This window comes from Oxyura jamaicensis, chromosome 4, assembly GCF_011077185.1.
Source record: "Oxyura jamaicensis isolate SHBP4307 breed ruddy duck chromosome 4, BPBGC_Ojam_1.0, whole genome shotgun sequence".
Classification (NCBI taxonomy): domain Eukaryota; kingdom Metazoa; phylum Chordata; class Aves; order Anseriformes; family Anatidae; genus Oxyura; species Oxyura jamaicensis.
Window position 1 is genome coordinate 16,621,974 of NC_048896.1, and position 27,398 is coordinate 16,649,371.

Genomic DNA, 27,398 nt, shown 5'->3' on the forward strand with positions numbered 1-27,398 from the left:
TGGTGCATCAAACCCCTTCAATTAACACCACTGAGGGAAACCCCCCGCTTTACTTGAAAGCAACTCAAAAACTCCTTTTAACGTTGCATTCTAACGAACAGAGAGGTTTGTCAATATCTAATCCTGAGATTTCATTTTTATATTTGAGACACCCATTTTCAAAAAGACAAATGATTCTCAGCTGAAAATCAGCTGGACAGGTAGAATAATTTATAGCAACCCGATCCTTCCTGTTTTACGTTACTAGCAAGAGGGAAGGCGCAAGAGAAGCTCCCGGCTCCTAACAATGCAATCTGGAATGACTGGGGATCGCTCGAGTCTGGATGATCAGGGAGCACAACAGAAGTTACACATTAACGTAATTATTGCAAAAGAAGAATGCCTGCGCACGGAGTTAATTCAGAACACCACACATTCCACCTACCTCTTCACACAATCTGAGTCAGAAACACCTTATCTCCTCCTCGTGGAGGCCACATCAGCACCCACCCGGGTTCGTTACCTCAGCAGGATGCCAGGTGCTGATACAAGAACCTCCTGTTGGTACACATCGTGGATCCTCCAGGAACAGCCACGACAAAGAAAACAAACCAACGTTTTCAAGAATCCACTGGATTTTTGTGTCTCATAAATTTAGGAAATGGCGATCTGAGGAGGTGCAGCACACAACCCTAATTCAGAATGGAGATGGGGAGGACAAAGTTGTTTTATTTTATTTTTTTCCCTCTCTCCAGGCTTCCCACGGGCCTTAGCCCCAACAAAAAGTTTTAAGTCTACTGAGTATCGAAATAGCAGAAATTCCACCAGGTAAAACACCTTTGTGTTACATAAGCTGTTTGGTATTAGCGTTTGATGCAATCAGGTTTCTTTGTTGCTCTTTTTTTTTTTTTTTTTTTAAGCACAATTGGAATAAGAAGCAAGGATAATCCCCTTGTGCTTTGTTTCCTTAACATAAACCTTTTTTTTTTCTGAACAGAGCTGTTATCCACTAAAGCTTTACACATGCTGCTGTAAATCTTAACCTTATACAGAAAAAAATAAACCAGCGTGAAGGCGTAACCAGCTCATATGCTCATATTAGAAAAGTGAACTTACATTGTACTTCACAAGGTTCACGTTTCAAACTGAAGCTAGAACATGAAGAAATAAGATTTATAGGGAAGGGAAAAGCAGTGCAGGAAGGTGGATCCCCCTGCCCTGAGCAAAGCAAGCTGAGTCTGAATGATACAAGTCACAAAGCGATACCTGACGAACATTAAGGTTAATTACAAACAAAGTACATGGCCCAACTGTTTCAAACGACACCTGCTCATCTTGTTAGTATCCAAAGAAAACAGCACAAACAGCTGAAAGCTGATACATTGGAGCTATGCGTTCGGGAAGAAGAGCGTAAAGGGAGATGGAGAAAGGACGGTTAAGAATAAAACTGCAGCAGTGGGTATGGGCTCAGCGTTCATTACCAGAAAAGGAACTAGCGCATTAAGCAGGAAGAGTACATAATAATGCCACAACCTGGAAACGCTCGTCACTGCCAAACTGTTTGACAGAGCGTTACTTTTAATGACAGAAGCCACCCTACCATGCATACGCTTTAATTGGTGGCTGCGGAACAAGTTTATTTTTACTCGTGTTCTGAAACGAAACGGAAGCTGATAGAATTGGAAAAATATCAATAAAATCCAGGTATGTTCAAGTACTACGGATCAATTTCAAAAATTTGTACCACAAGAGTCACTGAAATGAAAACGTGACTCTAAGTTAATTAATTCTGGCTTAATAAACAAGGTCAACAGCACCTCCTTAGCCTGCTAATTCAACACGTTCAGGAATGAGCCAGCTATGCAAACAGCAAATCTGTTCTGCTGGCTTAGCGACTACACTGGAGGCAGCTGGTCCCTGAATACATTCCCAGACATCTTCCTTTACATCTAACTACGGAGAGCAAAGGGTTAAGTTCTATTTTTCCCTGACGCTTTACATTCATACTATGTTACAGACGTTATGCATCGAGGTTTGTAACTACTACTAAGTTGTGCTTTCAGTCCACACCAGCATACAGAATATAAAAATCTACAGTTACAGACTTTGCTGAATCACACCTCTGGTTTGTTCCAGGAAGTAAACATTCATTGCTGCAGTGCTGTTAGAAAGCTTCCCGGCCTCCATCAGCTACAGCACACTACATGCACTAGTACGGGCCTACGACAACACACAGTACTGCTCCTTGCTTAAAGGAATACAATCTTATCCTACTCCAAAACCACACGGTGCCACTTCAGCAAGAGAAAAAAAACCTGCAGTGCAGTGATGCTAATTCAAGTCCTAATTCCTTGGACAGCACTCACTGGCCAGGGACAGGACTCAGCGTAATACAACCCACAGAGACATCAATATGATGTCTGCTCTAAGGGAACCGTACCTGAATGTCAACGGGAGAGACGGGGAGAGGTGAGGAGGTGGCTGTTAGTGAATTATTTTGGAGCATTAGCCTCAGAGAACAGGGATATCTACCCTGCAGACTGCACCAGTCGATTTTACCCCTTAAAGAGGTAAAATTTTATTTGCATGTTAAAAAATCTAAAATGCAATCAGCTGAATACTTCACCTGTTTTGTTACCTGCAGCAGTGATTACAGGCAGCCTGAGGAATTTGTGTTCCAGTGCATTTACCTGGTATATCTGACAGAACCTCACGCATCCTGCGTTTACCACACTCGTATACAATTTTCTTTCAGAAGCTAAGCAAACAAAAAGCCAATTAAAAAGTAAACAGGAGCCCAGCCATAGGTAGCAGGGCGTGCAATGAAAACGACTGCTTTTCTGCTGCCCTGGTCTCTAGTTAACAGTCTTAAAGGCCAAAAATGCCAGCTGAAAACACTGCGTTCTTCTTAGTAGGTCATCTGGAACCATGTCTGAATCGTCAGCTGCACTAATGCACTGAGCAGAAAGATCTCAGTAGCAGCATGTGGGGGAACACTGAGCTTCCCCAGGGTGACCCAGCTGTGCATTGACAGGCTGCCCTGAAGAACACAGGCTCATTGGGGCTTCAGCAGCCAGCCCCCAGACTCCACATTCCTGGGCACCATCACCTGCACGGCAGCTTTCTGCACTCGGCTTTAACCCAGGGGGGCAGAGGAACCTGCCCAACTATTCTGCTGCGCTCGAATTCAGCATTCGCAGGCCGATTACTAGGCTGTGGGAAGGGCACCTCGTCCAGCTCAGCAGAAGAGAACAAAATGGAGTTTGTTCAGTCACTCAGACACACCGGGATTTGTCCGCTTCAGTATCTGTTTCATGTTTCACTCTGAAGCTTTCAAAATCTGACGGGTGTGAATGTTGACTTATGGCTCTGCAGCTATCAAATTATTTATCATTTCCACCTGCACAAGAGTTTGTTCTAGCTAAGTGAGGCTGAGCAGCTGTTAAGAAAAAGAAAATTTGCCATTACCAACCACAAGAAAAATTACTTAATATGAGTATGTTAACGAAAGGTGTCAAAGCATCATTTAAGCACCTGGAAACCTTTTAAAGCTGCTTCTGAGCTGGAAAGCTGCATTATCATAAAGACATCTGTTTTAATAATAATTAGAAGACAAAATAGATTTTACTGGCTAAGGAACAAAGCTGCAGCTAGACAGCAGGCAGGGATCTGCCTGTAGAGCTAGGCAGCTCTTCTGCTGCTGTTTGGCAGAGAAACAACCCTGCAAGGATGGCACGGCTGTGAACAGAACCAAATCCGGAATGGACACAAGAACCTGCTCAGAAACTCTTGTAAATCCACTTGGCTTCAAACACAGCTTTGACGTTCCTGTCTTAAAAACACATTTCAGTTGACAGGATGGAAAGTAGAGTTAGCGATTTATCCTCCTGCTTTTACAAACAAGGAATTTAGTGGTTTAAAGGCACAAATACACAACTAGTGGTGCTAAATTCCTATACATTTCCTGCTCTGTTTAGCTGCCACCTTCCCCTCTAGAACACATTTTGCCAGCCAAGAAGTGACCAATTCTGCTGCCACCTTCGACAGCTTAAGATCCAGCACAGGATTTCTATTAGAAATGAAGGATTAGATTTAATAGGAAAAATAGCTTTGTTGGTCGACAGCTGTCTGATGAGAGAGCCACCCACCAGAAGTGGGAACATTCAAAGAGCCTTCGGTAACAGCCAGAGGAAGGAGAGGAACCTACACTGCGACTGGGAGAACCCGCCCCAATTCCTAAGACCTCAACTTCAGCAATAGTAACACATTCTAGAGAGCCTACCGCCTCTTCTAAACCTAAGTATAGAGCTTGATGTATAAAATATCTGTCCAAAGGGCACGGTTTATACCAGGTAGTTAAACTTCTACTCTTATGGACAAAAATCTCTGCAAGAGTCTCTTCTATCTCACTAACACATTTCCGCTGGAAACAGCAGCAGAGTAAATAGAGGAGAGAAGACAAGTATGTAGCCAAGGCCTTTGTCACCAAACAGACACTTACCAGGTAATTTCTCCTGACAACTGCTTCTGTAGTCAAAGTCAACACAAATGGGCTGATGAACAAACAAAATCAGGATAGTAAACACTAACAAATGATCTTAGACCCAGTATACAAACACATTAAACATGCACCTAATTCAAACATGAGATGGAGTTGCCAGGCCTGAATCATGCAGATAAAAGAACGACTCGGATCTAGAAAAACGCGTGTCATCCTGCCAGTACATTCTAGTTCTATTCCACAGAGTAAAAATAGCAAGACATTCCTTTGACTGCCAATGGAGCAAAATAAAGAAGAAAAACCATAATCACCTCTCGGTGCTGAAACACCTTTAAAATCCCAGTCAATACATTTACTGAGGAAGAAGTTTGAAATAATCAAGTTTACCAAATGTCTCTTCAGCATGATGGGATTAAAGCCACTGCTGCGGAGCGTAAACTCCAAACGCTACTGTTGGAGCTAAATGTTCAGTGCACATTTCTAACTCGTGTTTCAAATTTACTTCTTCCTTTCTTCCTTCCTGACTCTATGAACACAAAAATTTCCATCAAACACTGATCCAGGAACGAGCTGATAATGCTCTAATTACCATGCAAACTCTGTCATTTTAGCCCTAGTAATTAATGCACATTGTAATGTCTAAAATATCCGTTTGCATTTTAGGTACCTGCAAGTAGGATTGGGCTTAAAGGGCACTGTAACTCAAAATCTAATGTAATTACACTTTCCTAGGAAAAAAAAAGCATCTGTGGCCACAATATTCTTGAATCTTGATCCTGGCAGTTTGAGTATTTTGTTTTTGTACACAGTTGCACGTGTATATATACACGTTCAGCGCTTTGTCTTTCAACGAACGTACATCCAACTATCAATTTAGTGCCAAATTTACATGAGTCTGTCTCTCATTGAGTTGAGCTGACTCGGAACTTTAAGCACATTAGAAAATGCCACTTGTCAGAGAAGGTTAGAGGATCAGTCTCAATATAAATACCATCCCCAAGAATATTATGGCTTGGAAGAATTTTGAGAACTCAAGTCCCTGATGTTTGCAAAACGAAAAGGCCTTTGGAAATGCACTCGCATCAATACTTTTTACCTATTTTGAATAAAAAATATATATTATTTATAAAATAAAGAGAGCAGGCCAAAGAAGATTGGCCAGAATCACTCTATAAAACTGTTCTGTTCACTCCATAACTTAAACTTATAAAGCCTTGACACATCTGGATAGCGGGATTTCTGGAGAAGCACTCTAGAATGCAGATTCCAATCAGATGATACTTCATGATGTTTTCTCATCTTGAAGATCCACTTATTTTCTGCCCCTCACAACTGAAGTCCATGCAAAGAAAAGGGATGTTGACTCCTGAGAGGAAAGCTGAAATTCAAGCAAAGAAAAACGTGTAACTATAAGAGCACTGATCTGATCAGAAATACATGTCTAGTCTTGACTTGGAGCATCATTTTAAAGCCATGCAGAGTAACAGGGAAGGTGCTGTTTTTTCACCCCCTCAGTGGAAGGGCAGTACGTAGTCCTCATTGACGATCTGCAGCAGAAACACTGAGGTTTTTCTTCTCAGTGCCAGAAAATGGGATCACACATACAATATGCAAGAAGCCCACTTATAAAAACTTTGAGTTGCTCTATTCTTGTGCAAAACTAAGCAGTGGATTACAGTGCTTTAAGTCTCAACACAGAGTTATTCAACATCCAGAGCAAGTAGAGAGGTGAGCTCTATCTAATTACTCCACCTTCTGCACGTAGGACAGCAGAAGATACTCCTTGAATCCTGGGCAACAATACTGCACTGAGAAAAGGCTTCGTGGAGACCCAAGAGGACACCACGTGCAGCTGATTGCAAGAATATACGTGCAGGATACCTCCCCCCGTTACAAAAGTCAGGACAAATTATCAACCAGTGAACATTCTGGTAGCAGCAAACCGTATCATCTGTTGTTGCACCCAAGTTTCTTCAGAATGAAAGAAGACTAAAGAAGAGCAATGGGTGATGTGGGTATTACCAGCTACGTCCAATTACTCACAAGTGTCAAGTGAGACACACCACTGTTAAAGTCAAAACCCGTGCAAGATTACCTACTGAATTCCCTGCAGAATGGCTGTTCTGAAGATAACCAAGAAAGATATACTGACCTTTCTGAACAAGCTTTGTACTGCCACCATTTTCGAACCGCTATGTCTCCCTTTCTATGGCAAAGGATGAAGCTTCAGTGGAATCTATACAAGGAGAAACAAAGTAGTTAGAGATGAGTGTTTTTCTCACCAAGAATGTATTTTTCACTAAGTATGGGAGCGTGTCTTCAAGAATCATTCCAAAACAAAAATAGACAACCACTTGTCAGAGCTAACTTAACAGCAGTGTTTTAACTGAGATTACTCTATTATTGGCTTCATCTATTTCATAACCGTGTCACAAACTGTAAAGCCACTATGACAAATAAAGATCTTTCAGTTTTAAGGGAACATTTCAGACCCTTCTGATTAGAAAATTATGTTGGTTTCCTTGTATTGTGTGAGATGTAATCTGAAAACTCTAAGCTTAGAGCTTCATTTGCAAAACAAGAAAAGCAGTAGTGAGAAAACAAGCAAGAATGAGACACAAATGATGATGTTTACGATGAACTCTCCCCATACCCTTCTGTCAGAAGGGAGTGAGGGCACCAGAGCTTACTGAACCAGGAAATCACGTTCTCTGAATACATTTGCATTAGTACAGCAGAGGTAGAAATACATGATAATATATTAATATATGGAATATATCATTCATGGTAGTTTATTCCTAACATTTTCACCTGCAAAATAAAATCATCATGTTTCTATAAACACACACAGCCCAAGCCCTGGAAAACTGAAAGCAGTGCAGGTCAGATGTAAGCCAGAGGTAAGCAGAACAGACATTTCTACTTTAAACCTATAAGGTTGAGGCAGTTGGGCTTGTTTAATGTGGTGAAGAGGAAGCTCAGGGTCAACCTAATAGCGGTCTACAATTACTTAGAGACTGTTTAAAACAGCTAGTTTATCAACTAGTCTGAAAGCAGCTCATACCTCATGTTTACTGGAAATAGCATCCTTCTAATTGTAGGTGACAATCCCTTTTTGCTCTAACTGTAGAACTGTTATTACAGCCACTAATGCACGAGAACCTCAAAAGCAGTCTATATGCATAGATCTATCTTCACAGCCTGCCTGAGGAAGATTATCATACTGCACTTCTCCACCTGCAAAACACAGTTAAGTGAAACAAACTGTCCTATTAAAAAAATGTAACAAAGACACCCAACAACAACAACAACAATCTGCAGCAGCTGTAGGATGAAGACTCAATTCCCTAATGTAACTTACAGAGTTGATCCCATGCCTGTTAAAAACAGGATTTCAAAGCTGTATTGTTCTGTAGACATCTTAACTGACCTGGCGCTGTTCAGTTTTAAAATCCAGAGCTCACTGCTATACATGATGGTCAAAATGCAAGAGCAGCATCAAGCAGTGTCAAAAATCAGCTTGGCACTGAACTTTCTTAAGGTAAAGGAAGAAAAATGAACAGCAAACACTTCCCCCTTACCACTCTACAATACGTACACAATAGATTTGCCTAGGCCTTTTGTTTCTTTACTGTGCACACAAGGAACCACTGCTATTTCCATATTTATTAGCATAGACATCTATTTTATCATGCCAAATCTATTTATTCAGATGGGAAGTTCCAGGCAGCAGCCTTTTACACTGCATACCTTCAGAAAAAAAAAAGTTTGAAGTGTCAAAGGGAACTGATAAAAGGACATATAGATCTGCTACCCTGGGACATGCACCTCGCTGTAACGTCACTACCAACTTGTTATGGAGTATCTTTTTCTCAAGTAATTCATTTAGCAGCTGCAGGTCTGATCCACATACAAAACAATATTGGTTTTACTAAATATATTTACCGATGCATCTGGTTAAACCGATGCGGATTCCTGCACAGGTGCCCCTCTGTCATTTGAAAACTGATCCGAATGCAGTCAGTGACGCAAGGTTTAGCGCTGCTTTAACTTAATCCTTCTTCTGCCAGATGCAATTTAAACATTTATATCACGCCTGAAATCCAGAGATGCAAATCTAGGCTTTTGTCTCAGTTTACTGAATTGCACAACACACCATTGTACTGTCTGAGCAATCTCTGCTCGCTTCCAACATCTAAGTAGCTTTTTTAATTTCTCGATGGATAGAAATTTAATCCCTACAATCACAACAGATGACTTCTCTACTCAAAGGACCGCTACGCCAAATTAGCTGGTATCGCAGGACATGATGCTCCTTTAATTAGACTCCTACCAATCTGAATTGAAATTCCAAGCACATGCCTTCAGACACCTGAAGCTTCATCCCATCAGCAGAGATCACGAACTTCCACCTATTTCTCAGAATGCTGGTTTCTGCTGGAAAGATGTGACTTAGCGCAGATGACAAATTTTTGAAGATGACAACAATCGGGGAAAGATTTGATTCACACTGGAGCCTTTTGTACAAGTTAAAATGAAACATATTATTAAATTATTAATCAATCTAAGAGATCAGATGTTGCTATAAATGTACACAAACGGCTGTCCTACCCTAGGCTCCATGAGACAAAGAGCATGAGCATTCACAGTACTGACACATCCGCAACCAACGCGTCAAATGCATTATAGATGAATTCTTTGAAAAAACTGATAACCTTATAAAAGCTGCCAGCATGTGATTTGGGCTAGCTCGCTGGCTAGACAGATTAAACAGATGCCTGTGAATAAGGGATGAGCATTAATAAATCTGAAAAAAAAAAAATCACTTTACCATGACTTTGGAAGCAAATGTTTTCAGTCTCTGGCTAAGAAATGAAACAAAAGGTTCCCCAGAATATTTTTTTGCCCCTAAGTGAAACATTAAAAGCCTTAGCAAGTCAGGATATATATATACAAATATATATATTTATACATAAAATCCAACCAGGAAGGGAAGGGCAAACACATTTAAATATCTGTATCACAGAAAAAAAGGACAACCTTATGGTAAGATGACTAAGAAGGTGGCCTGTACACTCCTGGGACCCCAGACGAAGCTACCTCACCTCCCTGCTGTCAGTTGGGTTTGTCCTCTCCTCATGAGCCTCCAAGTCCCCTTAGTGACTGATGAGGAGAGCCCTCGTTACTATGCCCTGCTACATAACACAGGTGCATGAGCAATGGCAGGTGAAACTCCAGGAGCAGAGAGACCCCACATAAATACAACAGGGCAGTTATGACTCTGATCTTGATGTAGCTGGCAGTGCCATCTCCTACGACTGCAGGATCCAAATACCTGCCTTTCTGTGCTTACTCAGCTCCTGCTTTGTCTATGGGTGATTAATGTCCAGGTGATGTCTCCCCCAACATCTTTTACATTACTCAAAATGATAAAGAGACGTCTGTTATCTGCACAGGCACAATGGTACAGTGACAAGTTTAGAAAAAATGCTCCAAGAGACAGATTTATCATGTATCAGAAAACTACTTTAAAATATTTTACATGCGTTGGTACTGAATCAGTTGTGACCCTACCTGGTGGTCATGGAGTGAAGACTCAGACATCCCTTGTCTGCTACAGAGCTTTTTGATGAAAGCTCTTGTGCATCCCTGCGCTTGTGAAACTAGATCATTGACAGAGCTGAAAGCTGCATTACAACGGGGAGCCATGCAGGTCTATAGCACCGGCCACAGCAACATCCAGGCAAGGCCGCTAGCTTCCTCCCCTCCCAGCCACACACTCTCTCTCTAATCCCCTCGAGGGATTTTATCTTGCAAAATTCAGGTGTTCAGACTGAGAGGTGAGAGGAGGATTTGGCTGTTTGTAAGAATAATAAGGGAAGTGGATTCCTCTCAATGTTTGCACTATCAGCTGAATTCCAGCTCCAAATCACTTGTTTGTAGACACACAAGACACATTGTCCTTACCTAGGGCATTGTTTTATTTCTTGTTTCCATCTTTACTTCACACTCTCTACAGAAAGAAAACAAAAAAACCTTCTCCAGTCATGGCCCGAGGTCCATATCCTAACAGCTAGCCATCCCCGCATGGAATGCGCTCGGCCTGTTTTCTCACTTCTGTGTTTACCTGTGCACAGCCTCAGTTTGCCTTTTGTAAGGCAGACAGATGTTCTATTCTACCATCGTTACAGCTTTACAGGTTCTTGGATTAGAATTACAAATGTTTTTTTTCACCAAGAAAGACCAGTAAAGGCCATTTACTTCATAAGCACTGCCAACTGTGGGACTTCATGTAAGCTCCAGATTCAGATTCTGGGATCCGACTTGGCCAAAATTCATGTCACTGTCAAACATTTTCATACTTATGAATTAATTCTTTATTCAGAGAATTTTGTACTTTGGAAAAGTTGGAAGAACTTCAGGTTGATTCCTAAAGGAGTTATTTTAAGCATCATAAGCAATACACAGAGATGCCATATTTTGTTATTTTTACAGTCAATTTGTGTTACCTTATCACTGCCAAAATATATAGAACAAAACAGGAGGAACAGATAGTTTTCTACCCACACAAACACTAACTAATTAAAGCAGTTAATCTGAAGTAAAGCTGAAATGAGCCTCTTTAGCCCTATTCACAAAATCCTGGAGAGTACACTTTCCCAGCAGTTCATGCAGCATGCCTTGGAAAAAACACAGGCTGTTTATTTTGCAGTGGAACAAATGGTTGCAAGTAAAACCTAACCAGAGACTGAAGAGCAAATACTGTGCTGCTCAGATTAAAGAGCTCATTGCACGGTATTTCACACACCTATACAAAAAGTTCACATGGAAAGTTCTTGTTTTCCCTTTTAACCAAGACAACTGCCTTCCTCATGGGTTCCCAAACATACGTTGTGCACCTATCATTGAAACGTATGCCACGAGAGGGGACATGATGGGCAAAGTTTCTTAAAACTGTTCTGTAGCCATAAAGAAAGTGACTATGGAAACCAAGTCTCTGAGCAATAAAGCAGTGGTATTTGGTTCTCCAAGTATACTTGCTTAATCCATTAATTACAGCAACCTTAGAATTAAACAGGCTTTCACCATTCTGTAGAAGTGAAAAGAACAGGGATCTGATGATGTTTCTTTCAAGGGAATCTACTTGTCTTTCCTATAGCATGCAGTAAAGTTGCTGCCAGTTTTACTGTTACTCTTAAGTGTGGATGACATCCTTGGTCTACAGAAAACAAAACAAAACAAAAAAATATGAACTCTTGCTTAACTTAGCAGCAGGATTTCTGAATCCTGGTTACATGATAAATATGAACCCTGACATTAACCCTGATATTCTGCTACTTACTGTAATCTCCAACGACCAAAGCCTGGTGATAAATATGTAAGAAAAAACCCCTCAAGTTCGAGCAGAGAGTAGTAGTAGTAACAAACCATTAAACTAATTTTGGATGCATCTCACAAAAATCAAAACACAGATACATGTAAAGGCCTTTTTCTAATAGGACATCCATAGCATAAAAAATACGTTATCCTTTCAGAAACTGGTTATATCTATTGTACAAACATGCCAGTTCACCCAAAATTGCTCTCAGCATATATATTTCATGAAGATTAGATAGCACATAGGTACTGTCTAATCTGTCAGTGTTACAGCATCAAAACCAAATGAACTTTTATCGTCTTGTACTGAAACTGAACAAAGTATCAAGTAGCTTCCTAAATGTAACACTACATTAGGGTGCTTGGATGCACATTTTCAAACTCTCAGAGGATAAATACATGTAAAAACCTCTTAGGCTTTTTATTTTTGGAGGCACAGCTTTATGTCTCCAGTAACTGTGTTGCACACAACAGCGTTTATATATAAATAGTTCAGTTTGTAGTAATTTCAATTTCTTTCTTTCTGCAACTTGTAACAACCTCTCAGTCCATTTATTTGCAAGTATAAAGCTACTACTAAAAAAAGACAAACAAACCACACACCTGATTTCAAAGTAGGGCTTATTTTTAGTCTGTGTTCATTAGTCACATCAGAGCTGCCTAGTGATTTAGCCAACGCACTTTTTAAAAAATTTGATTAGCTCTCATAATTCAGGAATTAGTCACTGTAGCTCAAGACACAACTAATTTCCTTTAGGGCTACCTTACCACGAGGCTCTTCATCTATTCCATCATCTTCCCACTGCTCTTCATTTGCTAGGAGAGGATTCTGAGCTTCACATAAAGCTCTCATGGGGAAAAAATGTCCATCACCCTGGCTGCATACAAAAATATAAAAATGCTGTAAAGAAGTAGCAAGTGATTCTGAAGGATTATTATTTCTACACATGTTCTTTCTGCCTCTGCAATAAAGTTTTCTTTTGCCTGAATACCCAACATTTACTTAATATGCTTTAAAGTTTTGAAAAATACCGTGTTTATTTTTTGTGGCAGCTGATACTAAATTTTACTAGTTTCAAACCTGAATTCTTTCAAGCTCTTTGGAAAATAAAATTAAAACCTATGTCCTGAATGAAGTAATTTCTAGCTGAATTTAAACATGTAACTTGATCAAAATATTTGGATGCAATAGAAAAAAAATAACTTACGGACAGCTAGAAGCAAGAGGGAACTAAGGAAAAGATTTATGTAGAAAGAGCAATTTTACCTGTTTTTATCCATACCATAGACTCTTCAGAGCAGCAATTATACTTAAGTGTTTGAATGATGCCTCATAGGAAATGGCCCCAGTCTTAGTTAAATGTTACTGAAAGACAAGACCGACTTTCCTGTGACCTAAACCTGTAAATAACGTGGGAAAAAAATACCCCATGCAAAAAATCTAAAACTGGAAAAGCTGTTTTTCCTTTTCTCTACCAAATATAACTATGTTTGTGTGTCTGGATATCAAACAAATTACTGAAATTCATGTAAAATAAACTAACAAGGTTAAAAACAGGATGTTACAGATTGGTCTGCCCCGTATTTCAATTCTTAACATCCAGCAGCCTATACAGAGGGGCTGTAAATTAGCCGAAGTACCTTTCTCTTCTGATAATTTATCCTTACCCAAGGAAAATAACCTGGGTGTTCTCCCTAGGATTGCTACACGCTCTGTTAACGTGCCTCTAACTAGCATTCTGTGCTGCCTTTCATGAACAGAAAGGCTTCCTGTGCTAATCTTTTCCCTTGGACTATATTTAGAGGCAGAAAACAGATGGCGCTTGGGATGCGACTGGGTCTTAGATCTTACACACCACTACTTGAAAAAGTTTCAGGTTGCTGTGCTATGAAGTTATTTTAAATTGTGTGCAATAACTAAAGGAATTTAATTGGAGTATACTTTACTGCTGGTCGACCAAGTGCCAAAATGACACCTTCCCCTAAATTAAATAGCATAAATCGTTTCAGCCACAGGAGGGATGAAGAAATCAGCATCTTTGCAGTGAACACCCATCCACACGTTGCCAGGAGTCTGAAGAGAAAGTTCAAACACCCTGGTGCAGTGCGTTTACCTGACAGAAAGCTTTCACCTCCAGACTTCTTGTGTACAGGATTAACACAGGTGGTGCTTGCTGGTGCATTTACAGTGATCTACAACAGCAGGCAGCCAAGCCACACAGTACTAGACATAACACGTGAGGCCATGCGAGAGATTTAGAAGTCAGTCCCTTTAGTTAATTCTATCAGCTTTTAGCACTGACTCGATTATTACTTACCTAGAAGCAATAGGCAGTAACCACAGCTTTTTTTCTTCTCCAAACACTTGTTGAAGATTCTTTACAAAGCCAAGATTGAATCCGTTTTTATCTGGGCCGTTTTGAAACACTGGAGCTGAGAAAGCCTCTACATAGAGATGCAATTTCAGTGAAAAAATGAAAATCAATTCCAAATACACTGAAACAGGACTGTGCATGTTGTAGCCATCTAAGGACAACATGATTTGCCAGATTATTAGCTAGCATTACAAAGGCACAAAGTGTGAAAATAATAGTTTTTTTTATTATTATTTTGCAAGCCTGTAAAGACTTTTAAACTGAAGGTAGGAATTTGGTCTTGGAAAATTAACTGCCTGGAATAATCAAACTGAACTAAAATCAGCCTGTTTAATCTACAAAAGAGTTAGAAGATCTTTGCATGAAATTTGTTGAAATAAAGTGGGTAGAAATTTCTAAATCAAAAATATGCAGAATTAAGTAGGTCTGTCTTCAACGCATACTGCAGAAGTGGCACTGGAGACTTAAACTGCCCCATTGGTTAATGATATAATGAACAAACATATGCAGACAGGCCCTCTGTTATGCTGAGAAATAAAATTAAAAAAGAAAGAGAGGGGAGGAGAACCTCGAGTGCACTAGAAACAATTGTATCTACCTTCTAAGCTGCTGCAGAGGTCTGATGTTTTGGGCTAGATGAGCTTCAGTGCCCCTTGAAATGAGTTTTAAAGTTATTAATTACACAAAATCTGAGTATTTGCTCAAACTCTTGACACTGTTTTGTTACAGAACTTTATCCAAAAATCTTTAAAAATTGAACAGCTTATCTGAGGAAAGAAAAAGAAATCACTCCATAAAATCATACTGCTTCAGATTTTAATTTCAATGGCTTAATTTTACAGTCCTAATTACTTTGCCTTTGTTACTGAAGATGGACATTGTTTTTCCCAACCTCACTAGGCTTAGGATGCACTCCAGCATATGAGCATAAACAACCATTATTCCTGAAAAGCTGCACTCATTTCACAGCAAATGCAGTTACGCATATGCATAACATTTGTATAATTGGACTCTTACACTTTAAAGCTCTAGTTTCCCTAACAAAGCTTTTGTCACATCAGCTAATAAATGCAGCTCATTTGCAGCAAGAAATTTCTGCAGCACTGTGCCAAGACCTTAAATCCTCCTCCCCTCAAAAGCCAGCAAGAACATACAGCTGAACAGAAATGTATTTTTTCCCCTCTTCCTTGTTACAACACTGCTTAATGGTGTGTCTCACCTAAGGAAGACACAAGAGCCTTACCTAACGTAGATCTGTTTCTGCTGACAAGCCAACAATGGTAGCCAAACAGAAACATAAGGCTTACAAAGAACATAACCGCCACAAAGAGAAGGAAAAGGACATGAAATTTGGAACGTCCATTAGTCAGTTCTCCCTAGAAAGAGAAGAAACAGAACAAGTGATAAGAACAAATAAAAGCTGGTAATTCTTTCTTCCTAGAGAAGAAAGATATCCTCTAGAACACTTATTTTGAGTTATCAAACTATTATACAAAAAGTTGCACCTTACTATAAAAAGCAAGAAAAGACAAAGAAGTGACCTGACTCATTTCCCCTCCCATAACCAAAGCTGAAGGAGTGGTGTGCTACTAACTTTCTACATGTGACAGCCAGTAAAATCACACTGTCTTCCCACCTGCGCACAAAACTGTCCTGTGTCCACAGGGAAACAGGCAGGCACAAGCTCTTGAATTCCTCCTTATAAGTATATATCTACAGATGGGCTGTGGGGACCCCAAAGCAAAAAAGTTACCTCTAAGCGTTTGTACACCATACATATGCAGGCAGAGAGTTAAAGTCTCTGTGCCTTTCTTAGCAGGAAAAATAATTCCTGCCAGTGTCTCATGAATATCTCAGGAGGCATTTTATGTAGGTGATTAGCCATTTAAAATAAAAAATGAATTAATAAGTTAATGCACAGCAAAGTTAAGTTACTTCAACGCTGTCATGTAGAGTTGACAGCACAGGGGACATGAAAGAAAACAGACCAGAGACGTAAGGTCTCCCTTAGCTTACTGGAGTTGCCAGGTGGTAAATGATCATTGATAACTGAATAAGAAGCATGTTTTATTTCCATCAACTTTTAAATCAAGAAAGGAGTCATATGGGGATTAGAAAACGAACAAGTTTTTTGACATTGTTCAGTAAATATGTACAGATCAGTGCTAGGATGTTTTGCTTTGATATCAGAACAGAGAAGGGAGCTGATACTCTTCAAAACATCAAGCTGCTGGAAATCATCAGTTAGAGTGAGCAGTATGGTGGCAACTCCAGGTTCTGCAGTCTACACCTTCCTTTACTTGCTCTATCCCTATGGGCAAGGGACCTAATCCTTAAGACAGGAATATAGACAACGGTAAAAGAAATATGCCCACGCACTTCAGGAAACAACATAAAAGAAAAACACCCACCCACAATTAATGGTTTCCTGTAATAAGACAGAATTACATGGGATGTATTCTTGCAACCACTTTAAAGGCATCAAATGTTGACAGCTAAGAATTTCTACCTAGAAGACAACTATTTCCATAATCAGAAGAAGTTGGCTGTTGTTGGCTTTTTACACCCCCATCTCCTCCCCCCCCAATAAGGAGGTCTGACCAGCCAACAACAGCTGTATTCTGATGTGGGAAGATTAACCACGTTTATGTCTAGGAGGCTAACCCAACTCCAGCTGTGTTTATCCCTATGCACACCTCTGACTCTGGTGATAGGTCTGATGATACACCCTATTGTATATTGAAAAATCACCAGAACGTTTTAGTGAACTGCAATCCTGGGCTCTCTTTCAGTAAGGTGTATCTTCTTTTGAATGATATTTGAGTTTTCTAAGCTAATAAACTTGTGATAAATTCAATAGAATCTGAGATACACATGTTCATATACATTTCTACAAGAAATAACTTCTTTTCCAGAAGCTATCCCTACGATCTGAAATCCCCCAAGTCTATTTCTTCCTCACTATTGGGAGTTACACTCAAATAAGGGCTCAAAAAACCCCACAGCTTATGGAACAAACACAAACCCTCCACTGATTGAAAGCAAGCAAGTACCTAGAGTGCCTAAATCCCACCAGCTCAGAAGATACAAAAAAGTAACCAGATTCCATGACTTACTGTCCAATACTTAATGAAATACTTGAAGACTGTTGCAGCAATATACAGGCAATACAACAAAGAATAGGCTAAGAAGAGTAGGAAGAACTTGTAGTTAGAGAATCCAATGCAGTTATTCACCCTAGAGAACAAAAGCAAACGTAGAATCAGAATATCTGCAGCACAGTTATAACACAAGTTGAACTACCTGTGGTTGCACTACTACATTGTGGGGGAGGTTATTAACCCTCTTCATTACAGAATGTAATTTCATCAATAAACAGCTCCCCTTAGTGGTCTAAATGAAATGTAACTGAAGTCTTTTTGCTTTTCACTTGAAGACTTGTTCTGCCAAGTAAAAACAGTTTGTGTTTTCGGGAGCTGTTTTAAAGTTGGTACTGCTGGCAGATTTGTCACAGAGGTAGATCCTAATTGCTCATGTCTGTTTCTGGTCTGCAGAGGTACTCAGATCTGGGATTTCTGTTTTACTTCTATTCATTAGCACAGCTCAGAAACCAGATTCACCACTTGTTTGATTACATATAAAACAAACAAATTTGATTATAATTCTCCATGCACAGGGCAACTCTAAAAAGAGACAGGGGAGTGCAGAAAAAAACATAGGCATTTCTTTCATAACTCATATTTGAAAACCCCCTAAATTTAGGAATGTCACGGGTGTTCAGGTGGAGAAGTGTCTGTGTTGCTTTTGATTTCTGAGATCTTCCTTTTTTTTTTTTTTTTTTAAAAAAAGGAGAACTCTAAGAGATTAAGTGGCAGCATTTCTCAAAAAGAATAAAGCTTAATGTTTCCATGCACCATTCTACACACAGTATCTTTGACCACGCACAGGTGGCAGGCTTCATTTCACAAACAAATTGCGTGCAAATATTATTATTGAAAGCAACCACCAACTGCATGCTCAAAGTACTACATAACCAAAATTAAGGGGTAAGTTGAAGTCCATTTACAATTTGAGTAATAGTCACAGTGAATTAGCAGATGGATTTTAAATTACATCTATAAAACAGCTTTTTACATGTAGTTAATAGAACAAACATGAATGATCTGTCTTTCAAAAATAAAAATGTTTCAGGCGATTTCAAAGTGTAATTATTTTATAAATCTCCCAATATGGTCCAAACTGAAAGAGGCATACAGATGCTGTTCTATGGAATAAATTTATCTAAACAGCCTCCTTTTTCAGAAAATTACAAACCAGTATCTAGGACATACATACCATGGACAGTGATGATCCATTTTTAGCACACATCTGCAAAAGGACAAAAAGGAAAAATGGAAGACTTATATTTGGTACATAATTGGCAACTGCAGATCAGTAGCAAAAGTGTGTCCCCCCCCTCTTTTTTGGGCAGATTTCCACATGACACAAACTCAAGATGATACTGTCATTGAATTTTTTTTTAAGGTAGGTATAATTTTAAGATGGAACATTTATTACTTTTTCAAGACCTGCCAATGTCTTTGGTATTCTGCAAGATTAAAAATAAAATAATAATAATAAAAAGGTTCCTGCCCTAGAGCACCTTAAAACTTTTGCAAAACACCACTTGTAAAGGCCTACTATATTAAAAAGTAAAAATTGCACTTTATTTAACCTGCTACAGGCAATCAGTTCATCTTTCATCAGACAGCAAGCTTTCTATCAACTTAACGCTCACAGATTCGTAGGTGTGGGAACTGCAAACACTTCAGGTCCACAAAGAGCAGAATGCAAACCTACATGCTGTCACACACGTACATATGCTGTTGGCTGCAGCTGGATCAGAGCTACTTGCGTACCTTTACATCAAAGTATGCAAAAAGATACGTGAGGAACCGGCACATTCACATAACTTAGTGGGTACGTTCATTTCAGTGACAAACAATCCATTAACTTACATAGCACAAACAGAACAATGGTGACAACGATCTGGTTTTATTAGCTGGCATCTATCACAGAATCGAATACCTGTAATGAAAGACATGTTAACAGCAAATAACAGAGGTATTGGTCTCTTATTTTTTTCATATTTGTTAATATTTTGCTCATTTTCAAACTATCTATATTCTTTTCCCTTATCTTTGTAAAAAATGAGTGCATTTGCAGCTGAGATTTGCTGCCAGGTCATAATCAGATAAGCAATGCTCACAGTTCTTCTAGAGACTTGCAGGCACAGGGAACTCTCCTCACTGCAAAGCATGCGATCAGCATAAAACCACTAAAATGGAACTGTACACTTCCTTCTGGCTTCTACATTTACTCAGACTTTCAGTACATTCCATGTTGATAAGTGGCTATACAGCAGCTCCTTACTTCAGAATTCTTTGGCTTGTCTGACAGAAACGAACAGGCCAGAACTTCCAGTCTGAAAATGGATTTCCTTTATGCTTGGAAAGGACTGCAGTATGCATTTACTCACAGAACAATTCCATGAACAGATTTTTGGACCTTATCCCCTGCATCTCTAAGCTACTCTTTTTGAAGTAAAAATCACTACAGATTTTGGTATATTATTGTTACTACTGTGACTACTAAACTCAGACAATGTAAGTAGGCTGTTGAAGTACAAAGGACAACATATTGCTACTCAGAGCCAGAATTTGGTACTTCACTGAAGATGACCAAGGTGTTAAAGGCTTTTTTTTTTTTTTTTTTTGGTTTTCCCAAACATAAAACCTGACAGGGAAGATATGAAAAAACTTAATACAAATTTATGCAGTGGCATCAGGATTTACTATAATCTAGATTGTCAGCATATGCTACTTTAGACTGTTTGATAAGATTTTGAGAAACAAAACACTCTGCTTAGCTGACCTCCATTCCCCGTTCTTGTGTACACTGGCAACTTCCTGGCAATTTCAGCGAGAATCTGCCTCTGCACCTCTGGCCTTTCTTCATTTTCGTAGCGTTCTTTGTCAGCGTAGGACATATGGTACTAGAAGCAGAAGTCACGAGAGAACCAGTTACTTGGGGGCAGAGAATATAATTTTTCAAATCTAGTCAAGCTTGGAAGCATTTTTATCTCACACTCCTTCTAACAGGATTAATCTAACAGGAGAATATATTGGTTAAGGAGATAAAGTGAGAGAGCAAGTGCTGGACAGGCAGAATACTACACAGTACATCAGGAAAAAATGCAGAAGTGAAATTAAGATCACAAAGCAACATACTCTAATTGCTACTACTGTTGCTGCTTAAGACTTTTTCACAAACAGCATTAATAATAACAGTGATAATGACATTTCAAGCACTTTCCTTGTGAGCAAGAACCTGTCCCCCAGCTACATTTTGCTAACTCTGGAATTAGTTATTTATAAACTCATATTCTTGTCATTTGGATTAGATTATGGCAATGAATATTTCAAGAGCCACACACCATCATCCTCTTCTATTGCTCTAAACACAGAGTTTTATTGGTATTTTATAAAGCAGTAACACAAAATGCAAAATAGTTTGATCTGACCACCACAAAAAAGTAAGTATTTGGCAGAAAAACAATAGAAACAGATGTCTGCCTGACTGTCCTGCGCTCTAAATCATACTCTTGCCCTAAAATAAGCTACCTACATCAAAAAAACAATACCATATCCTTAGCTAAAGTATAACTTCCAAAATAACGTGCTTTTGTCACTGTGCACCCGTTTCTCTTCACTGTAGTATATTCTTGTATTTATCTTTTCTGATGCTGTCGACCAGGGAAGTAACAAGCACTGGTGTTACTGGAGCTATCCATCACCTAGCACATGCTATGCACATCGCCACCGTCCTCCCTCGCAGCCATGTAACATCAGAATTTCATCATGTTTAAAATTAAAATGATTCTTCTATTCCTCACTGTCACAAGAACAAGTCTGACAAATGGGACGAGCTTAACTGCTATGAAGAAGCCTACTCCAACTAGCAAAGGGTTACAGGCAGTGCTGAGCCTTGGAGGCACACAGAATGTTCCCACCACAACAATCCAGCTGTGGAGATCAAGAAACCCCACTGCCATTAAAAATGCACCCGTTTTTACTTGTGCTGTGACATCTTCAAGGAAGACAGAAAAATAAAGCCATAGTTCCTTACTCACAGGACTCCAGAATGGCTAGGTTAAGCAAGGTTCTCAGGATTTCACTTCCAACTTGTTAAATGCTTAGAGATCAAAGCCGCTATAAATATGTAAGTTAATAATCATAAATCCTATTATTCTCAACATTAACAATCCTACCTGTTCCTGGAACACCTAAAAAGTGTAGCTGTATACTTAACACCATGTCTGATTTAAATCATGCTCTTTGGGGAGTCAAAGGATTCTCAGAACAGTAAACTACTCAGTTTTTATGGATAGCTCTAGGTTATCTTTTCTGAGTTTTCATTAGTATCCCTGCTTCACTCTACATTGACTGCAAAGTGTTTGGATTCTTACCTTTTTGCCTGGCTGCACTGGGAGAGTAAAAATAGACTTCCAATACGTCCACACAAAGAGCACAAAGAGAATATGGAATATTATAAGATAGGCCACTAAAAAACAAACAAACAAACAAAAAACAAGAGCAGAACAATAATTTCTTAAGCAAAGTTTCATTTACAATGGGCAGAATTCCAATCTTTCACAACAATGACAAAAAAAAAAAAAAGAGGAAAAAAGGAAAGTTTATATTTCAACCAGTATTACAGCACTGCTAAACCTTAAGGCCAAGAGGTCAGTAGAACTTAAGGGCTTTGTGGCTGCAGTGAGGGGATACCTATCTCACAAACCTCCCCATCTCCACCCAGCCCACTTGTATGGGTAGAGAAGCACACAGCTATGAGAGATGTCACCCACAGGGCAGGCGACAACACTGCCACTGGGCATGGCAGGATTCCTGCCTCTTTTTCACGTCCTGGGCACAGGCAAAGCAGAACTGGCTGGTGCTGAGCAGCATGACGGCTAAATACTGCGATACTCCAGCAGCTCCAGGTTTTGGGTTCCGCTGCTACTGAATGCACTTATACTCACGGTACCACGTTATCCCTGTCCTGCTCATCCATGCAATGCATTTTTCACCACTTACAACATTTGAAAGAAATAGCATGCTCCCGCAGAGGTTTACGTCACCAGAGAAGTCAAATGTCTTATTCAACATCTTTTGGCCTGCCACAGTTGATACGATAAGATAAGACAGGAAAACACCCCTCAAAATAAGGAAAACAGGTCTTGTGATTCCTGAGAAAGAATTGTAACCCACTGGATACAACGTGGCCACATGAAATCCGGCATGCCTCAGAGTAACCTTATTTCAATACACAAAGCCTTTGGGCACGCACAAGGCATATCGTGGTTCAGAAAGTCACATTCAGAAAGGACAATTATCCTTCAGCTACACAAACTATTTATTTTAATAGTAAAGACTCTCTAAGACATCTCAAACAGTTTTATTTAAACACACCATGCAATTAGAGTAATATCTTCATTTTCCCTGTTTCTTTTAAACTTCAAATTCAGCAAAGTAAGATTAAAGTAACTACTACTAGTGGAAAGAGAAATCTAAAATCCAAACAATTCCTAACTTTCCAGACTGACTGTGTGAAAATGCTTTAAGAGTTTCTGAAGAGATGGGCACACCTCACAAAGTACACCTCACAGGAATGTGATGGGATGTGGGACTGATCACGTGAATCAATGATAATTAATTACTGCGCTCTTAAGTTTGAGATGTAATCCTCATGCTACGTGTAGATGGAGCCCAATCATTTTAAAATCAGTATTTAAGGGGAAAAATCTTACAACTGTTTAATTTAATTGATAAAGCAAAACAGCATATATTACAGGAGGCTGACCTAGAGATGCATGAAAATATTTGGCAACCAGTAACATTTGTTTGCTGAACAATCATCATCACACTTTCTGTAGTTCCTCTCTAAGAGTTTCAAGTACTAGGACAGTCCTCAAATGGAAAGAGAATTTACTTAATACAGGAATCCAGAGGATCCTTCAAGTGTTAGCTGGCACTGTTCTCCAGGGAATGGTTTGCCATCCGAAAATGGCAACACCTTCTGCTACGCTTCATAACCATGCCAAAGGAAAGGGAGGTAAGAGGCCATCGGTATGAGCCAAATGCCTAACGCCAAAGATAGCAGATGAATACTAAAATGGCCACTAACTCCTTACCCTTAGAACATACCGTGGCCTCCAATGGTGCAGCACTGGGAAAGGTCTCAACAAGCGATCTTGCTGCTCTGCCCGAGGCGTTCGGTGACCATCTGACACTGCCTCAGGGCTTTCAGAGCAATGCCAGTCGCGGCATGACCACGTGCACCTGAGAAACGCTCAGGTCGAGCAGTAACGGCACAGAAACCTTTGCTCCAACCCCTCTGTGGCAGTAACTCAGTTACTATGATCCTACTGATGTACGGATATTGGCTAACTGAAACCAGCAACATTTGTTTTTGCTAAGGCTTCCCCATACAAGGCATATGAAATAGCTTCCACTGGAAGATTAAATAAAACAAGGAAAAAAAAAGGCAAACCAAAGAACAGAATTGATCTCTTGTTTAGCTTGTAAAAGCAGCTCTGGAAACCTAAAATAGAAAGGAGGAAGAGATGCATGGGCATATAGGGACAGATGTGTATAGTTTTTTTTTTATTTTTTATTTTTTAAAAAAAAAAAAAATATATATATATATATATATATATATATATATATATATTTCAAGGAGATCATGGCCTTTTTATGTGGTTGTTCACATACTGCAACTAAACCGGGGTATTTCCCGCTATATCCAAAAGTTACAGCATTTCTAACAACGCATGATGTCTATACATCATGATGATGTGTAATTACAGGAGGGAAACACTGCAAGAATATGTAAGTTGAAAAAAAAAAATGACCGGACTGTATTTTTGGTATTTTAATTAAAACATTAATGAATCTTTTTACACAAGCACTTAGCATAACATTGTAAATTAAATGTACATACCTTTTTCCACAGGGTTGCTGAGAGTCACTGAAAAAGAAAAAAAAACACACATATGCTTACAGAGCAAATAGTATTCCCAGTAAGGTTTGTGCCAAATACAATTTCTAAATGTAAATACTTGGATTTATTTTTTTAAAAAAGTTCAAATTCAACACAGCAGACTAAAAAATCCTACAGTTTAGCATTCAAAGTATCCGTAACAATTGTTTACTCACAAATGACATCCACAAGATATTCAACCACTGCTACTTATGCTGTACATTCCCTTGTTAAAAAACACAGGTATCTTTGTATATTAAGTATCACAAAGAAACTGGTGACAGTCCTATTGCCCTGATACCGCCAAGATTATCTAGCAACTGCCCAAGGAGCATCTGTATGGATGTACTTTTAAGCCTGCTTTCCACTGATCTCTCAGTCGTCTTGATCCTCCATAGTAAGCCATGCCCCAATTCATTTCTCCACCAGCATACATAAAAATTAGCTCTTGTCTTGGCTTTGCTTTGTCAGACACAAAGGATACGTGGTAACAACACAACAGTTTTCATAGCTCCTACTCGCAGAGTTTTTACAACCCCTCCTTCCCTGACTGTAATCCTAACAGCCCCTACTAACAAAGCTACCTAGAGCAAGCAGCAACGCGGGCACTGCTCCGCATCTACCCATCCTGACTACTTTTAAAGGCAGTGAAAGCCCTCATCCAAGTTTAACAGAAAAGGTAAGGACACAGTGGCCACAGCTCACCTCCCAGAGTCAGAGTGATCTTAGAGAAACAAGATTGTACTGTTAAATGACTTGAAGATTTTCACCTACCTGTGATGACCTTTTTTTTTTTTTTTTTTTTTTTTTTTACTCTGATGGGAAAAAAAATGATTGAGACCGCAGCTTCTCACTTCTAGCCTGAGGCCAGCACCTGCAGAGACTCTACCCCTCAAGACTCACTCTGTCATCCTACTTGAAATCAACCTTGGAAAAGGTAAATCAGAGTAGGAACTAATACAAGTAGCTGTCCTCAAAACCATGCTAATAAACAACTTTGATCTGCAATCTTCGTGATACAAAAACGTAAATGAAAAGGGACCAAATATTTGTTGTGCCTCTGTGCGCTCAATTACAGATGAGCAAGACTGTCAGGAAGCTTTCAGTTTTTCCTTTCATTTGTTGCAAATCAACCTACAAAGAGCACATCAGCTTTTCACAAATACTGCTCTGTTCCCTCCTGAAGTTCACACCATACTTGCTGCAGAGCTCTCCTAATTTTACCTGAGAGAAGAGCAAACTCCGAAGTAAAGATTACACCAAAGTTTTATCCCAGGACACGAGGTCATTGTGCCCACTGTGGCAGCAACCACCAAGCAGCCGCGAAGCCACAGCCTGCTCTGAGTGCCAGCTGCTGGCTGTGCCAGTCACCGAGCGTTTAAATCCCAGCACCACGAGGCACCTCAGGACATCACCTCGCACCGTTTTCAACCCTCAGCAGTGTGCGCTACTAAAGATGAAGATCAGGAGTTAAAACAGAGTGTCAACGATTTGCACGCCTGCAACAGCTCAAATGGCAACACACAATGGGAATCTGAAGGAAAAAAGAAAAGCCACCAGAGAAACCCTTATATAAATTTCCTTATGTTGGGAATCTGGGCAGGAGGGAATGTCCTGAGCACTGATTTTCAGGTAAGTGCATATGCCAATAGTTCAGGTTCAAATCCTATAACTCAATTTACTCATTTTGACTTCTGTATAGATAATCTCTTCCACATGCAAATAAAATACCTGAGAGAGAAGGGTGAGGCAAAAAAAACCACCAGACAGTTGTGGGTAAAGCAGTGATTTTAAGCTGTGAACCTAGGCAATGAGCTGGGCTCCTGCCAGTCTAAGGCGTATTTTCAGAATAACACAATCCCAATCCAAATCCCACTTAATTCAGCAGTCTTGTCTAATGGCTACACTGAGACTTGGAATTAAGCAGTGTTAAGTATTACTGTATTGACACAGTGTTTCAGGAGTATACCCTATTTTTTTTTGTCACGTGGTTTAGTCAAGGGTTGTAGAGCTACTGGATATTGCCATGTGTTTTGGAGAAATGACTCCATGTGAATTCCCCAAAGAAAAAGCCCCCAGTTTCAGAGATGGAGTAAAATGTCACAGAGTACTTGGAGTTCCTAGCTGCAAATTAAACCAGACCAAAGCTTTTCTTTTTTTTTTTTGTCCCCATGGAGAAGAAACAATAGCTCTTACTGCACCACCACCCCTGTGGGCACCGCCTTTCAGTTTGCTGTGCCATGCCAGAAGGCGACACGGAGACGGCCCAAGGTGCCCTTCTGAGAGCCTCTGCCCCATTACCTGACTTTCCTCTGCCCAAGGGGCGCCACCTGCTTCTCCCCGCAGCCTCCCAAGCCCCCAGCTTTTGTCTCCACCTCTGCCATACCCTCCTCGGGAAGGCTTTTTGCACCCACACCGTGCCAGGACGTAACAAACAGGATAAAGTTCACAACTTACCGTGCGGCTTCGCGGCCACGTTAAGCTACAAATTCACAAGCCGCGACCTAAAATCTTAGGTCTGGCCGTGCCATTAACGCGCCGGCTTCGACCAGCGGCGAGCGTTGCTCAAGCAACCCTCCCCAAAACACGGGGAGCAAACCCAGCATCTCCCTGCCTCGCTCCCTGCTTCCCCAGGAGGCCGCAGCGCTACCGGGCGGCGGCGGCAGCCCCCGGGGGACAGGGGACAAGGAGCGGGGATTTCCACACACCGGGCCCGGGGCTGACAGCCCGGCTTGGCACGGATCGGCCCCCCGCCCCCCACCCCCCCGAAGGCCGGGGCCCGCTGAGGGCCGCTCCCTCCCCGCCCTGCCCGCCCCCAGCGCGGCTCACCCAGGCACAGCTCGCAGACGTAGGCGTAGTAGGACCAGAGGACGACGAGGGCGATGATGAGGACGGGCAGCCAGGCGAAGGCCCGCTGGCAGCACCGCAGCCCCCGCGACAGGGCCATGTTCCCCGCCCGAGCAGCCTGGGCGGGCGGCACCGGGCGCTGAGGCGCCAAGGCGCCCCCTGGCGGCGCGGCTGAGGCGGGAGGGGAGCGCCGGCAACGGCCGGGCCCGAGCCTCGGGGCGCTGAGGGAGGCGGGCGGT

At 40.6% G+C, this 27,398-nt stretch overlaps 1 protein-coding gene across 3 annotated transcripts; it reads right to left on the reverse strand.

Annotated features, from left to right (window-relative positions):
* Nucleotides 1-877: 877 nt before the first annotated feature.
* Nucleotides 878-27,312, reverse strand: ZDHHC15 (zinc finger DHHC-type palmitoyltransferase 15). Of its 3 annotated transcripts, none has more exons than XM_035324221.1 (12): nucleotides 27,142-27,311; nucleotides 24,274-24,300; nucleotides 21,740-21,756; nucleotides 20,146-20,266; nucleotides 19,230-19,299; nucleotides 18,568-18,600; nucleotides 17,349-17,469; nucleotides 15,476-15,608; nucleotides 14,176-14,302; nucleotides 12,626-12,735; nucleotides 6,633-6,716; nucleotides 878-5,858 (listed from the first exon to the last, which is right to left on the reverse strand). In XM_035324221.1, exons 1-11 carry the CDS (start codon nucleotides 27,257-27,259, stop codon nucleotides 6,673-6,675), a joined length of 921 nt encoding a protein of 306 aa, XP_035180112.1. In that variant the 5' UTR covers nucleotides 27,260-27,311; the 3' UTR covers nucleotides 878-5,858; nucleotides 6,633-6,672. The 3 variants fall into 3 exon arrangements, with proteins under 3 accessions (XP_035180112.1, XP_035180111.1, XP_035180113.1); XM_035324220.1 differs by having other exon boundaries at nucleotides 21,740-21,834; nucleotides 27,142-27,310; XM_035324222.1 differs by lacking the exon at nucleotides 20,146-20,266 and having other exon boundaries at nucleotides 21,740-21,775; nucleotides 27,142-27,312.
* Nucleotides 27,313-27,398: the final 86 nt, after the last annotated feature.